The sequence below is a fragment of the Channa argus genome, chromosome 8, assembly GCF_033026475.1.
Source record: "Channa argus isolate prfri chromosome 8, Channa argus male v1.0, whole genome shotgun sequence".
In the NCBI taxonomy this organism is placed as follows: Eukaryota; Metazoa; Chordata; class Actinopteri; order Anabantiformes; family Channidae; genus Channa; species Channa argus.
This window is the reverse complement of record NC_090204.1, coordinates 11,460,132-11,476,885: the sequence shown is the minus strand read 5'-3', so window position 1 is coordinate 11,476,885 and position 16,754 is coordinate 11,460,132. Positions and strand designations below refer to the sequence as shown.

Genomic DNA, 16,754 nt, shown 5'->3' with positions numbered 1-16,754 from the left:
TCTGCTGCTTGGTATTTCTGTGTTTTGACATTAAAGGTGAGAGAAAAGTCAGGGCATAAAAATTTATACAGTTAATCAGTATTCATTTTTGCTTTTAGTGCAGTACATGGATGACCAGCTCTGCCGTTAATTAGAAATCAGGTTGGCTGTGGTTTAAATACTTGAGATCCAGCAGTTTCAGGGCCTGCTAAGGTATGTAATCTTGTCACAGGAATGAGTTGTCTGCTGAATAAACGATTAAGTGAGCATTCCGGAGCCGCTCAAAGGCAAGTTTAACATTTCCAGGTCTTACCTGTTATAGGTTTTACAAATTTAGAGCTTCACGTTTTCTAGATTAAAGCTGCTTGTAGCAGGATTTGCTGTTTCCCCTATAGAGTTGCTTTTAACGGACACAGAAGACATTTAATATATTATAAATCCATTCTACAGTGAGTTGTGCAATACCAAGGACTAAAAAGCAGTAGCAAATGGGTTTGGGATCCTCAGCTGATTTCACAGACTGGAAAGATGCTGTATTTGAAAAACTCAGTCATGTTTGTGTGTAGCTGCCCTTAGGAAGCACAGCTTTTAAATATCCCAGAGACTAGGTATACGATTAATTCAAAATGTATTATTGTAATTAATGGGTTTTCATACTACTTTGAGCAAAGCTTAAAAGTTTATCTGCACAACATGTTTTTTTTATGTTCATTTCAGCTCATAAATTTAAAAACTACCTCGTTGTTTCCCCCCTTTCTCTTCTTTCTCAGTACTCAGCCCCCGCTGGCTTACTCCCACCCCTCAACGGCCAGCTACAGTGTCCAGCAGGCTCCTGCTGTGGCTCATGCAGTAACTGCGTCCTACTCCCCAGCTCCAGTCCCTGCAGCACGGCCTGTGGCCTCTGCCCCTTACCCTGCCTATCAGAGCCACCAGCCTCCCCCAGACTATGCCTACAGGCAGCCAGACCCCCCTGCACCCCCACAGCCCACCACCACCCCACAGACGTACAAGGTATACCCAGACACGGTCAGTCTCTTCCTGCTTCTCTTTTGATTTCTGATTTTCCAGTAATGTCATAAATCGGTGCTTTAAAAAAAAAAATAAAAAAATAAAATATATATATAAAAAACGTACTGCTTTCCTATTTGATTTGAGATGTTCTTTTACAAACACAGCAGGACAACTACAGCTACGGGCGTCCTGCTACGGTGACTACCTATGACAATAAACAATACTACCCAACAAGTATAGCTTCTGCTCAAAGGACACCTACAGAAAATTATTACCAGACAGGTAGGTTGGTTTATGTTTGAGTAATACTGGCTTCATTTTTTAGTGGTAACTATTTTTAAGCACTCCCTGACCATTTTTGCTCCTTCTGATGATAAAAGAACGTTTATACAACTGAATGTGCTTTGTTATTATGTGTCTTTATTTTACTCTATTTTGCCTTCTCAAAATAAGGGGATGTGAAAATTTGCACCCAACTGTACAAGTCATATTTTAAATGAACAAAAATAAATTCTGTTTGTATAACTAGGAGTAAAAGTTTTACACGTTTTTCTCTCAACAAAACCACTTTATTCCATGTTCATGATCTAGTGATTAGAGGGTTGTAATGGTTTTGAAACTGAGCCCAAACTCTCATCTTACGGTTCTGTAAGGCAGAACTGCAGCCCCCCCACTTCATCAACCCACTCCTATCCTATTGCAGACATCTTTCCTCTTCTAAAATTTCGGCAAGCCTAAAGCATATTAATAACAGTACAATATCCCAGAAACCTAATATTTTTACTTTTCTTGTATTAAGAGGATAGGAGGACAGAACAGCAGCTCAAACGCTCTTCATGTCAGTCGTGGATTTATTTACTCGTAACATGAGAAATTTGTCTGCTTATCATTTGCCAGTGAAATTAGGATCCTGCTGCCCTGCCAAAACCCTCTTTGACAGACTGTCCCTTTGGATTCAGTGTTTCAAATCTTTTTGGTTTTTGTCTCTCCTTGCTCTGATGTCCTCCCTTTTCTTTCTCTCCTCTTCCCCCTACCCCCACCCCTGTGCATCTGTAGGAGTGAAATGTGCATACAGTCCAGCACCCTCAACTGTGTACAACCAGCCTCCTCCCCAGAGGCAGGTAACTGCCCTGAAGCCTCTGGCCCCCTCCAGCAATGTGTCCACCAGCTACAACCTCTACCCAGCGTCCACTACTGTCCAGCAGCCTCCAACACCCATTTCATCCTATACCCTTGGCTCCTCCTTCAGTTCCACCGTCTCAGCCACCTCCTACTCAGGTAATATAGGACAAGAGAATAGATGAGTTAAATCTTCCCAAATGTATTACAAGTGTGGCAGGGGCAAGACATTATCGAATGTTTTATTTTATCTTTATGATTTTCAGCTGGCTGTTTATTAGATATATCTAGCTAAAACAAATGTAGTCTAATACAGCACTTGTTTAATAAATCCTCCTTCTCAAAGGTGATAATGTTGACTTTTTTTCTCAAAACGATTGACAGGTATGTTGATTCAACTGTTAGGTCTTTTTTGAAGAATGTCTGTTGTTGGTCTGTATTGTATTATACAATTGCTTTTTGGTCTAGCTAAATTAATACAAAGGGAGTGGACAAAATGAAATATTCATCCATGTAAATGAACATTTACATTTTTTTCAATACATACTGTATATAACAGTATATACATACTGTATATAACTGTTTACAACAACAACCACAAAACATATCAGCATACTAGGCATACAAAAATAAAATAACTATAATACAGTATACACAAGTCAGAACAATCTTGCTTGTCTTGAAATTAAGTTATACCATGTTTTTCCTTATAATCGTATAACTTTCCTTTTCAATTATGCCCCCCAGAGTAAAATGGTACTTACCATACAAATTAAATCTCAGAGTTCTATCTTTCTTATTTCAAAAATAAACTTTTTAACAGGAGGACTTCCTGTTCTTAAATCCCAATGTATTTTAGTTTTTTGGGCATATTCAGAAGTGGACAAAATCTAGGATACCCTTAAACAAACCAAAGAAGAAACACACAGTCATAAAAAAAATTTTTTTATGCAACAGAATATTTCAAATAATGCAACCCAGATTTGTTAGAAAAGGTCTGAACTGAGTGGATAAGGGCAGTATTTCAATCTATACTTTGTAATTAGTATAACGCACATTTTTAAACTCTGAACATACTGAAAACTCGAACCTGCTTTTATTGCTTCCCTGAAGAAAGATACATGTAACACTCTTAAATAGTAAAAAACACTTTTGAACTAGATGTACTGATGATCTATATTTCAGTAAACCCCTTATTTTATTATGGCACATTTACTTGCACATCTGTGATACATGTGTTCTTTAGAGTACAATTTGTTCAAGTCTTTATTTGGTCTGGGTATTGCCCCTGGTGAAATTAAAGTGCACCTTACATGACTGCTGAGTGTTGCTCGCTTTTCTTTTCTTTAATAACTCTCTGCCCTCACTCTCTTTTCTTTGCTCTCTCTTCCTTAGGCATTAACTACTCCAGTTATGATTCAACTGGCTATACATCCACATCCACCCCTTCCTATTATCAGCCAGCCCAGCAGACTCTGAACCAGCCGCAGCCGTCACCTCAGCAGCCTCAGCAGCCTCAGCCCCCCCAGCCCCCCATCCAGCCACCACCCAAGCAACTGACCAGCTCATCCTGGAGCAACTCGGGCAGTAACATGGTTACTGCTCCAGCTGGAAATGCCTACAAAAAGCAGACGTTTCACCAGAACAAGATACAGAAGCCTAAAGGCCCTCCTAAGCAGCCACAGCTCCACTACTGTGACATTTGCAAGATCAGCTGTGCAGGCCCTCAGGTAGGGAGTTATAAATGAAAAGAGGTTGAAGAATAATTTCTAAAGGGCATTGAACTACACGGCACCAGTGTGTTGTGTAATACAGAGTACTTAAAGACATAACACATACATTTTTGTATTTGTTTAACATTTGAGACGTATGTATTTGTCTATAAAATAGTGATTCTGTTCTGATTTGATAGTATTGACTCTGTATAATATCCCTGTTATTGCTATCATTATTTTATTATTTTTATTTATGTATTTATTTGTACAGGTTCGAAAGTTTCATCTTGCTAACTGCTTTGATTTGCTCCACCAGACGTACAGGGAACACCTGGAAGGCCAGAAGCATAAAAAAAAAGAGGCAGCCATGAAGTCTGGGGGGCAAACGGGGACCAGCAATGGGCCCAGAGGGGCACAGACTCAGTTACGATGCGAGTTATGTGATGTTTCCTGCACTGGAGTGGATGCCTATGCTGCTCATATCCGTGGATCCAAACACCAGAAGGTTAGCACAGCTGTGATGCCTTTTCAGTTCTGCATTCTTTCAGCATTTGTTGTTTAAGAAAATAACGGCAGATGTAGAGGATGGCGACATTCTTTCATTAGTAGACATGGCTGTGGTCTGCTCATAATGTTCCAACTGAGCTGCCAGGTCTTGGAACAAAACCTCCCTGAGGGATTTGGGATGGGATTAAGTATCAGCGGTCTTAACTGTCTGTTTCTCTCCTTTTCAACCTTGGAAAGGTGGTGAAACTTCACACCAAGCTGGGCAAACCTATACCCTCCACTGAGCCTGTGTTGGTAAATTCTGTTCCCGTTGTCACAACCTCGACAGCTGGGAAACCTCCAGTCTCCACTCCTGCTTCTGTCTCAACCACATCACCTTCCATTGTGACACCCAAACACGTAACAGTAAACCCTACAGCTACATCTAAAACTACACCGCCAGTCAAGAAACCAGCTCCCTCCAAAATAATTGTCTTGTGTAAGTTTGTGGGTTTGTTGATAACTAGAAATATGTTTAATTTGGGTCTTACTCATTTAATATTGAATAACTACTAATCCAAACCACCAATCTGATAGTTTACCCCACAACACAGTGCACCATTAGGCACATTAAATTCAAATTGTCACAGTTATAGCCCACATCATTTGTATGATTTTTGTTTTCTCATGAGAGAAGTGTTGGTCTTAAACAGTACAATAAGTAAGGTTCAAACCGACCAGCATAAACAAAATTCTAATGCAATTTTTGTAACCCAGAAGGACTTGATAAGCACTGTGCACCTGCAGAATGGGCTTTCAGTCTACTTGTTTTTCCTAACAAAGGGATATATATATATACAGTTTAGCATAACTACTTGAATTAGTTATTTAAAATGCAGCGTTTTTCCTGCTTCACTTTCCTAAATTAAAAGTGCAGGGTACTGTTTTTCTTCTTGCTTGCTTTCCTGGGTCATCAAGATTTAAACTTAAACTTTAACCTCATAATTCAAGCCCATAATGCAGCTCACATGCTAACTACAATAAATATCACCATGTTTCATGAGTGTAGTCTAGTGTTCATATTGGAGTGAAAACAGCATTTAAACAACAACATACACACACTTTTAGGTAGAGCAAAATGTTGCAATGTCACAAATGTCAAACAAATCAAATAACTAGTTCTCATAAATACTATGAAATCCTCTTTAAGGTGGATTTCCTGTCCTTTTAAGGCCTGTGATGTGCCAGGTCATGGTTGGCTGTCAGGTCATCCGACATTTTATAATGTGTCCCACACCTTTGGCACTAGTCAGACCCCTGTTGGTGGCTTTTCAGGCATTTTAACATGTTGTATTGGCATGAGATCCGGTTAAAAAAAAAAGTAATTCAACATCGAGTCTACACAGCAGTGGGTCTAAGTCGCTAGTAGTTGTTTGGCTTTGGCTCGGTGTATCAGGGCCCCAACACTTAAACAGTGGAATTGAATTGGAAGTTAATATTGTCTGAAATACTTGCATCAACAACTGAAGTAAAGGGTTTAGTGGGAGCTTTTTAAAAAATGGACATATAACGTACCTTCTTGCCTCACAGCTAATAGGCCAGCCAGCACTCCAGTAGTTACTGCAACATCAGCATCTGTGGTGGCAGTAAAGATTGAGGAACCCATGAAACAGACACTACAGAAGATCGAGCCGCCCAGTGATGACGAGGATGGAGACAGAGCTCGAGGCCAGAGTGACATCCAGCCAGTGGGACATGATTATGTAGAGGAGGTAAAATATGCATGAAATGAGAAGAAAATGACCATAATATTCAATATAAACTTTCATACAGAAGATTAGTTTCAAAATCTTTTGGATTATGATTATCATTATTATTGTACAATTAATACGTCTAGCATGGTCTGCCCTCCAGCTTTTATTTCCAAGACTTCAAATTTAAAAAATAAATTGTCTTAAAATTAATAATGTCATTGTACATTTTTATAGAACTCTGCTTGCATCTTTTCAAAACTGTACATATTTGTACACTGTCTATTAATGCATAATATAATAAACAGGATTCTAATACTGTACCTGTTTATATACTTAAATGTATATATCTAGATGGAGATAGATATAGAAAGAGAGATCTAAACTATTAAAATTAAAAATGAAAAGCCTATAATCCACAGTCAATTATTATGTATTTATGTTCATTTCAGGTCCGCAATGAAGACCACAAAGTGATTAGATTCCACTGTAAACTATGTGAGTGCAGCTTCAATGACCCAAACGCTAAAGACATGCACCTGAAGGGAAGAAGGCACAGACTGCAATACAAGGTGAGAGAATTGAAATATCACTGAGCTGATTCCTGTCTGACTGGTTTTTCCAGAGTTGCATACTGACTTATTCAGGATGAGTATGATTAAGATGCTTTAAGGTCCACACTGAAGCAATAGAAAACCAGCTGAATATCTAAATATTCTTCCAGATTTGTTTGGAATGCAACAAAAATTTTGAACCATAATTTGATAAAGTACAGGGGCGAATGGGGGGGGATGACAAAGTACACATTCCTATGTGCATTCTGTCATCATCTCTTCATATTTCTCTGTTTGCTCTCCCCTCCTATCACACTCTGTAGAAGAAAGTGAATCCGGAGCTTCCTGTGGAGATTAAGCCCAGTAACCGAGCCAGGAAGCTGCAAGAGAGCAAGCTGAAGAAGCAAAAGCAGAAAGCGGTGCTGAAGAGACAGAGAGACGATGAGCAGCACTGGCACATGGAGATGAGGTCAGACTCATGGTCAGATATCTTTAGTCAGAAATTTCTTCCCCTTTGACGTTAAGTAACACGTGTTTTAGTAGTTGGCAAAGAATAGACTTAAATAGTAACATTGTTCAGCTGATTATTAGACTGACACGTACACACAAGAGGAAAATTCATGCCTCATTTTCCTCACAATTGTTCATTTGTATTGATTGCTTGATAAAATACAGTCTTTCAACAGCAAGAAGATGATCATTAAATGAATTAAATGTAAATGTTTTACCACGTAGGCTTCCTACACAAAGAATCTTTGAAATATCAGGTCTGTATTAAATTATTTTTCAAGATAACATGCAGGGTTTGTGATTTTTGTTTGTAGCCCACTACTTTTGGCAAATAACCTTTTGTGTAACAATTATTTTGGGTGATGAAAGGTAGCTCACAGTAAATCGTTTAAAGTGTGTATTGTTTTTTTAGAGACTACAACTGCATTAACATTCCCTGTGGGAATAAATGATTTAATGAATCACTTTAACCCTCCCCGCAGGCGATATGAGGAAGATATGTATTGGAGGAGGATGGAGGAGGAACAGATGTACTGGGGGGAGCAGAGACGCAGGATGGTTCCCCCACCACTGATGAGCCGTCCTGGTATGCCAGTGCCCCCTCTCCTGGTAAGTGTTACATTTGCAGTAAATATTTTTTGTGCTATGAAAAATGCAATTAAAATTGAGCCTTGTACCACTTTATTTTCCTTTTTTCCATTTAAGGCGACGTGTGTGCGTCGGCCTGACTCTCCTGACGATCGTCACATCATGGCTAAACACTCTACTATTTATCCAGTTGAAGAGGAGCTACAGGCTGTTCAGAGGATTGTCTCCCACTCTGAGAGAGCCCTAAAGCTGGTCTCTGACTCCCTGCTGGAGAAGGACACACCAGCTGCTGCTACTGAAGGAGACGAAAAAGGGTAAAAAGTGACTTTTGGCAGATAAATAACATTTTTCCCTCTCAGATTAAGAAGAGCAGCCCTTTTGTTGTACCATCTTAACTGAAGAGCTAATACAGATCAAAGGTATCAAATCTAAAAGCCATAATAAAAGCCTTGCGTACAAAAATGGTCATTGTGACTCTGAAGATCCATCATGTTGCTGCAAATTCAGCAACTTCAGCTGGCAAGTAACTTGGGTTTGATCAACAGATCCACTGGGGATCTAAATTAATAAATTGTCTGTGAGGCTTGAACATCTTTATGTGGCCTCTTCTCCCTGCACAGTCCTGAGAACTCAGTCCGGCTGCTAAAGGGTGTGATGAGGGTGGGAATCCTGGCCAAAGGCCTGCTTCTTCGTGGGGACAGAAATGTAGAGCTCATCCTGCTGACTGCCAAGAAACCCACCATCTCTTTACTGAAGAGTATCACCAAGCAGCTGCCCAAAGAACTGGCGGTAAGTAATATAAAATGGAAACTGTAGTATTTGGAACTTTTCATGTTTTGTGTGAGTTTCTCTGGGAGGGAGGCATAGTGCTGTACTGAAAAATAACAACACCTAAAATAATTTTTTTTTTTAAATTTATTCTTTGTGAGGTTATACAGAAGAACTGAAATTAAAATGTTTACAAAAATAGCATCTTGTCAGGTGCAGTAGACATTTTAAAAAGAGGAACTCCTTCTTTGACATCCGCAGCCTTGTGACTTGTCATAAGAGCCAGATTCTTGGTGTGTCACCAATATTCTTGTTATGTACCAACAAATGGAATGGTAATCAGAGGTTTCTTCTCCTAAAGCAATACAGGAGAGCTATGTAAATACAATAACTGAATGCCATGACACAATAATTACAGTAATTCTACATGTTTTAGCACATTGTACTAGTTGGGGTTATCTCATAATCTAGAGTGAATAGAAGTTAATTCATCATTTGTGAACATATATTTATATAGATGTATGGATAAATATATATATAGTGGGAGAGCGAGAGAGACAAACACACTTCCCCCCCAGAGCCAGAATTATAAGGGTTTTTTTGTTCTAATGATTATAACTGTAACATTAAATTTTATTTTTTTCCCTCCATGTTCACAAATGACTAAACTGCCACTTGACTTAAAAACAAAACGTATGGGAATTCTTAAAATGAATATGATTTCCATTTAAGGTCTACAGAGCAAGTTTGGTACCAAATACAAGGTTGTCCTGTGTCCTCACTCTTCCTCCCTCCTGCTTTAGCTGAGTGTTTCATTAAAGGTGCTTTTCACTGATCTTTAGATTTACTGCCTGGTTATGACACCTGAATCCTACAGAGTGAGGTGGGGATTTTATTTCCTCAACCTCCCCAATTTCTCTTCCTAACCTGACTATTGCAAAGATACCATTGAGAAATGCTTTTGCCCTGTTTAAATAAGGGAACTAAAATCTCAATAGCCTGGAGAAAAAAATTCCACGTTAAGAATATACCAGTATTGCCCTGTAACCCTGCCAAAAAAGGCTGTTCTTTGCCCCTACACCCCTCCTCTGTAGTGCGTAATCCCGAGTGTCCTTTTAACCGGCAGACTTTTTCTGAAGATCAGTATGAGGTGCAGGCTCACCCCGAGGAGGCGAACATCGTGATAGTTTCAAGCAACGAGCCCAAAATGCAGGTGACCATTTCTCTCACCTCGCCGCTGATGAGGGAGGACCCTGCTGCTGAGAAGGACAAGCAGGCAGGAGGAAAAGCGGCTGAGAAAGGTTAGAGAAGCCAAAGCTTTCAGTACCAAATTACGAAATGTCAGCAATGTGTGTAATACACTTATATATACACACACGCCTTGCTCCACCTTTCCACCCATTAGCAGCCTACATTTTAGGCTGAAAGCTCTTTAACCACACAGAATAAGAGGTGGGACTTAAACTAAGCCCACATTTAAGAGGTTTCTTCTTTAACCCCCTAAATAAGAATTGACTCACATTTATTTGTCCCACTTTCTTTCATTTGCCCTATTTTTTGCAGTTACATTCGTCCCCAATTTCTTTGTTTTCCACAACATGGGAATCAAAAGCCGGGCTCTCCGACCTTTCTGTGCCACCAGGGTGTGTGTTTATTTTATGAACACACGCTCAGGTAAAACCTGTAATTGTAGAGACGTTATGATCAGTGTTCAGATAATGCCCAGGGATGGAAACGCATCAAATGTTGAATTATTTTACAAATCAAATAAAACTATATTTTTCCTTTGTGTAGAATTTTTGGTGACGAGACCTATGAGGGGATTTTGAGGTTCAGTGACTTCCCATCCCTTTGTCTCTCATCCCTGCAATGTAACGTGGCATTATCTGCGTTAAGGTGTTGGAGTGTAAATCTTTGGGCCTCACAATGATCGGTTTTGACATGATAATATAACATTAGTTAAGCCATTGCTATGATTTCCCAACATGCTGGTAATTGAGAGATCATTGTGTTGCAAGCACTCCTACATCTGCTCCAGTAACTGTCAGCATTTTAATGTGTTTTTCCCATTTGGAAAACATGGTAGAGATGTTTTCTGTGGCTTTTTTTTTGTATTTGATTTTGTTTGGGTTTGTTGATCAGTGCCCCGAATTCTGTATCAGCAGACCTAGGCAAGCCAAAAACTGATCTGAAGGCCACACTTGTACACATACCACTAAGAATAGTAAAGAAATGCATATTAAAACAGGTTGCCCATGTTTATTGAGCTTTCAGAGTAGGAAACCCCTTATGTTCACCATTATCGGAGGGGCTTAGTTGTTGCTAAATTAAAAGTGGTTATGAATTTGGCTCTTTGATTCTAAGTGGTATGGTAGTGTAGACTTCAAACAAGTGGCTTTGTTATTGTTGTGTATTTCCACTGTAACAAAGCTAATGTCATAATGTTTGTTGTTGCTAAAGTTTTAGTGAATATGGAAGTGTGGAAAGCCCCGAGTCTAATCTTGTGAAATATTACCTCATCACAGTCACTAATAGCTGCTCTGAATACTTTGGAGAACCATGTCATTGTTAGGTCACCAGTGTTGTAAATATGTCTTAAATCTGCCCACAGACGTTTGGCTCTTTTTATAAATGCCATTTCACACACAAAAAAATCTATTTCAAAAACATTTATTTCACTTTTGACTTCAAATTGTATTGACTATATCTGACTTCACTGTAATTGGTTGGAATTTCTGTGTTATGGCTGCTTTATAGGGTAGGTTCATTATTATTCCAGCCTGTCTCAAAACGGTCATTATTGAGACAGGTTTTGGCTGCTGTAATCATTCCTCCTGTTTGTACTGGATGTTAGATCTTCTAATGTGATTTCAATCTAAGTGAAGGGGACCAAAATCCACATTCCATGGAAAAACTGATAAAACTATTGATGTTTATCTGAAGTTAACTGAGGCGCCATACATCCAGATTAGTTAAACCAAGTGTGTACCAACCCAAAGTTAAAACACTTTTCTCATAGAATTTCCTCTTCCTACTTCCTAAAGAGCATCTAAACAAGGTAACAAAAAGAGGGACTTTTTATACGAAGAAGTAACTGCACATAAAAAGGAAATTGTCATTTATTTATATTTATTGTTTAAAGATGAGCTTAAAAGGTTTTAGGTTAATAGTTTTAAAATGTAAAGCCATTAATTAGAGATTTGTTACCTTTGCCTGTTTGCGAAGTTTAGAGCAGAGAGAATTTTATTTAATTTTTCTAAACATTTAGAAAGCAATACAAGTGAAATAAAATTAAAAATCATAGGTCCAACGGGAGTTGTGGAGTGAAGAAACTGAATTTGGCCATGTGTATTTCTAAAAAACAGTTGTTCAGTTCCTGAACTAATAAATGTTTATAATGTGATGATGAAACCTTATTGTACCAAAGGAATCTTTAAAGCCTTTGAAAAAGGAAATTTTGACCTGTCGTATCAGAAAAAACATAGGTGTCACTGATGTTTCCCACTAAGCCATGATAGTCAGTGTGCTCAGCTCTAGCATAAAACACACAGATGGAATATGGACAGCTTTAAAAAGTATTAGTTACACCTCCTATTATTATCAATTTCATAGAAAAAGATCAATTTTTTAGGTCATTTTGCATGTACAAAAGCATTAATAAAAACAAAAAACCGGCACTCTTCTCTTTAAGTGCCTTGACTTTATTTCTGTTTTGCATGTGCCTTTAACCCTCCACTCTACACTGGTACTATTTAATAATTTTTTTGCAAGTTTTTTTACATGGAAAATGTGTCTTTTGTTTATTTGATGGCCACATCCCTCCCTTTTATTTCCTATTTTACACTCTTCCCCCTTATTTTTCACAGACCACAAGCCCAAAGTTTTAGGATACAAGAAATTGTCTGGTGCCAAACATCTAAACAATCAGTGACTGTACATCTTCACTAAAAGCACTTGCTATGTATTGCAGTCATCATTTGGGTTTAGCCTAATTTTGACTTTAAGTTGTGAGCCAGTACATGTTGTCTCCGGCAGGTGTGGCTGAGAAGGACCCCCAAGATCTTCTGAATAAGAAAAAATGTCTGGAATACCTGGCTGCTCTCCGTCATGCCAAATGGTTTCAGGTAAATGCATCAAGAGTTTAAGCCCCATCTTTGCTGTTTTTGTCATTGAAACATAGCTTAAGAAATATGTCATTTGGGAATTTCTTAGCAAAACAGAATCACCTGTATTTTAGAATACTACTACTACTACTACTACTACTACTACTACATACTGGAATACAATTTACACAGCTGTGACTGTGTCACTGTGTCTTGCTCTGTAATGCCTGCAAAGAGGTTGGCTTCATGATGAGAGGGGTCTGTGGCGCTTTTCCTTTTCCGTTTCCTGGCTGAGTTCTTCACTTTCTAGAGAGTGGGCAGAGGTTCGCCAGTGACATCAAGCAGAGTAGAACTTTATTAACAGCTCCTGTTGTAGAATAAATTAAAACTGCCGCACAAAGGACATCCCCTGTTGGGCTATGTTGAGGATTGTGTTGTTCTCCTACCCGGAGTCTTAGGTAGTGGTGGACCCCTTGAAACCTGAAGGTTTGCACAGGGCTGAATATGATGAGGGGAGTTGTGAAATACACATTTCCACAATCTTGAGTTTTTAGCTCCAGTTTAGGCTTAACTAGAACACCAGATGTTCAACTTTGTGTTGGTTTCCTGAATCGTTTCAACCTCAATGAGATTGACAGCTGTTGTTTCATCCGCAGACCTTTTTAGCTAATATTTTAAATATACCTGAACCAGCCCAATACTGATGCTTTATATTCATTTGGGACATCTCTAGTCATAACTGATAACATAGTTATGAATAATGACTGCGTTTCATTAAGGCGTTTCAATGAGACCGGCTAAATATTGTGCTTATGCTGGACTATTATACATATGTGGGCATGTGTATCTCTTTCTTTTAGGCCAACCGTAAACTGTGGAGTAATATATTTAAGAAATACTTACAGGGTTAACATTTTTAAGCAGAAGTTACAGTGTTTGTCTCTGTAGAACAAAATGTTGGTTTTCTTATGACATTCAAGTTTACTCCAGTTTCCTTTTTTCTCAGGGCACTGCTTTATGTGTTATGTTTAGATTTTCTGCCAAACCTCCATTCATAAGTGTAATAGAGTCCTATAACCAAAAACGTTATAACCAGAAAACCCTCTTGCCAGAATCAGAAAATATTCATTTTTGTCATGTCATTTTAATCGCTGTGCTAGTTCTGGCTATTAAAAATATCACAGTCGTGTGGGCCTGACTTTTTTATACATATTTATTTATTTTTTTCCCCCAGATTTACACTTAACATTTACAACTGTGTTTTGAAAAGTTTAAACTGAGTTTTCTCTCTAGAATAAATGTCCTTAAGTATTTTTTATTAATGTCTTTATTTACATTCATGACTGAAGGCTCGTGCTAACGGACTGCAGTCCTGTGTGATCATCATTCGGGTGCTGAGAGATTTATGTCAACGGGTGCCCACCTGGGGGAAGATGCCAAGCTGGGTAATTGCTTCTTCTGTCTGTTATCTGTTGGCTTTTTAATATAATTTTTGTTTTATGCTTTTCTGCACTGTAAAGTTAATTTAAGACATAAAATTTTGAAAAAGTGTATTTCTTTTTATAATAGAAAATTAATCTCGTCAGGGAACCTGTCTTCATGTCATCATATCTTTTTCTCTTTGTGCATTTTTTCCTTCAGGCGATGGAGCTGCTGGTGGAGAAGGTGATCAGCAGTGCGACCGGCCCACTCAGCCCAGGGGAGGCCATGCGCAGAGTCCTGGAGTGCATCTCCACAGGCATTCTGCTGTCAGGTTGGGCAACTGTCATGATCTGTGAATATGGTAATTGTAGTGGCATACATTAGGAGTCCTCACACAGGTGTGAAATAATAAAGTTTTAAAAAGGTTTATTTTAGTTAAAAGTAAAATGAAGCAGCTTTAGCGTTAATCAGTTTTTACTTTTTCCATACTGCCGTACTGTTGTCATACTGCTCAGGTGGGACGTTGGCTGAAAAATGGTCAAAAGTTTTAAAAAGTAGCACAACTAATCATAACCCACCCAAAACAGTTTTTGGGTGAGTCTCTGCCTGTGGTGCTAACCAAGGAGTTAAACCTGAACCTTTTGAAAGAGGAATGATTCACTATTTTCTGGATTTGATTTAATATTTTCTTTTGTTCTGCTCCCTCTCACTCAGATGGACCAGGGTTCATGGACCCTTGTGAGAAGGAGCCAACAGATGCTTTGGAAAGTTTGACGTTTCAAGCTAGAGAGGACATTACTGCCAGTGCACAGGTACCTATATATGGTATTTGTACTATGGGATGGCTGACATTTCTTTGACATAGTGCACACTGTGTCATAGAGAGAGAGCTTTGTTAACATTATCTCAATTGGACAGTTTTGGCAACATCTTTTTGCATCTGTAAGCTTTATTTTACCTGGGGGGAACTTTGTTGCATGTCACACCAACCTGATCTTGTTCGACCGCTAACATTAACTTTCGATAGACAAAGATAAAGCTCTACAAACACATGTAATTTCTCACCTGTTTTTTTTCTGTTCCCAGCATGCTTTGCGGCTGCTTGCTTTCCGTCAGATCCACAAGGTTCTCGGCATGGAGTCCCTGCCAGCATCAAAGGCCGGTGCTCGCAACCGCAAGCGTCGACGGGATGTCAGCGACACAGGGGAGGGAGAGAGAGAGGGAGAGGGAAAAAAAGACAAAAAGGAAGAAGCTGGAAATGCTTGACCTCTGCCCGCAGAACGTAGGAGTTTGCTAGTATAGAGACTGGTAGAATAAAACAATCTTAACATGCAGCTACACACATATAGCTATAACTGACTTTACTTGTTACATGTCTACCCTGGACTGACATTTGAGATTTTGTTTTATTTTCAATTTTTATTTTTTGCAAGTGTGCACACAAAATTGGCTGTTAAAAGGCAAAACGTGAAAATGCTTATTGCGTCATTCCACTTCAGTACAATTGCACACTAACTACTGATGCCCCTGCCCTTTTTTGAATCGCCAACTTCGCCTACAGTTATGTAGTTTTTATATGGTATTAAAGCCTTCAGTACCGTTAAATAATCAGCACCTTAAGCTTTATTTCTGTCTTTTCTCTTTGAAGAGGAGTCTGAACTCTGCTGCTCCTCAGGCCAGTGCAGATCTACCACCCAGCTCCTGAGCCACTGATTCAACATTGGTTTATTGCATTTGTACACTTAAATTTGTGGGGGGGGGCGTCAGAGAAGACTGAATGGATTTAGGACCTTCATATATACAGTACTGTGACTTTTATTGTGCCTAAAATGTCACATTTTAGACTGTATGCCTAAAATATCACATTATAGGCACACAGTCCTCCTTGAACTCTTGACATTATTTTTGCTCCATCTAAAGTCTCTTCTGAGGCTTTGTGGACATGTCCCAGTGGTCACTAGTTCATGGTACTTTTTAAAAACTTGAAGGAGTTTAGACAAAAAGAATCATGAAATCTAGTCATTAGTCTCTGCCATCACACCTTTAAAAGGTGACACTAAAGTAACTCCTCCTTAAAAATGTGTCATTAGGGTTTTATCAAAAACTGACAAAGAAGCTTTGCTTTGTTCAGCATCCCTCGTGAGGTTTGCTGTGGAGGTCACACTGTAAAGTCAATCTGTCTTTGATGAGATTAGTCTTATGTTGCACAGTCTGTAGCATGCTGAGGATATGAAGCACTTAAAAAATGACAATGTTACTGTATGCAGCCATTATTTTAACATTTGAATAATATGCCTAGTAACTTTTTTTTTTCTTCCAGACCATGTTTAACAGAAGAGACACTTTAGTCAGAAAATAAGACTGAATATCTACTGTAATGATCAAATGGTTAAAGCCCATTGACTTTCTTCCTTGTGCCTGCATCATGTCTTGTGCTCAAGAAGTAAGGGAAACATGTATGTGCTCTGTTGTTGTGGTTTAATATTGTTAATCTTGTTTCAAAAAGATGTAAGGGGAGGAAGGGACAGTTGCACAAGTCTTTGGCATAAAAGCTGAAGTGAGAGGCTTACTGTGCAGTTTTAGTTTGAATTTCATTCATCATACTAGTATTGCTTATTTTATTTCCGAAGGATGTTGAAATCTCTTTTGTATTGTTTAAACGTAAAGTGTGAGCGTTGCTGTCCTATTATTTGAATGTCTTTGTAGTGTTGCCTAAGACTAAGGGGAGATAATAAATCACTTAAGCCA

At 38.8% G+C, this 16,754-nt stretch overlaps 1 protein-coding gene across 5 annotated transcripts in view; it reads left to right on the top strand.

The window, feature by feature from the left end:
* Positions 1-16,754, top strand: part of zfr2 (zinc finger RNA binding protein 2) — a 23,945-nt gene extending 7,191 nt beyond the window's left edge. For 2 of the 5 annotated variants that reach the window (XM_067512182.1, XM_067512180.1), the window contains exons 2-19: positions 750-1,005; positions 1,155-1,272; positions 2,047-2,268; positions 3,505-3,839; positions 4,141-4,329; positions 4,569-4,809; positions 5,901-6,082; positions 6,514-6,633; positions 6,939-7,084; positions 7,608-7,734; positions 7,831-8,027; positions 8,334-8,502; positions 9,608-9,782; positions 12,517-12,605; positions 13,934-14,029; positions 14,226-14,337; positions 14,721-14,818; positions 15,093-16,754. In XM_067512182.1, coding sequence (XP_067368283.1) covers positions 750-1,005; positions 1,155-1,272; positions 2,047-2,268; positions 3,505-3,839; positions 4,141-4,329; positions 4,569-4,809; positions 5,901-6,082; positions 6,514-6,633; positions 6,939-7,084; positions 7,608-7,734; positions 7,831-8,027; positions 8,334-8,502; positions 9,608-9,782; positions 12,517-12,605; positions 13,934-14,029; positions 14,226-14,337; positions 14,721-14,818; positions 15,093-15,272 — 3,052 coding nt within the window. In that variant the 3' untranslated portion in view covers positions 15,273-16,754. The remainder of the gene's footprint in view (positions 1-749; positions 1,006-1,154; positions 1,273-2,046; positions 2,269-3,504; positions 3,840-4,140; positions 4,330-4,568; positions 4,810-5,900; positions 6,083-6,513; positions 6,634-6,938; positions 7,085-7,607; positions 7,735-7,830; positions 8,028-8,333; positions 8,503-9,607; positions 9,783-12,516; positions 12,606-13,933; positions 14,030-14,225; positions 14,338-14,720; positions 14,819-15,092) is intronic. The other 3 variants (XM_067512184.1, XM_067512183.1, XM_067512181.1) reach the window with 3 other exon arrangements.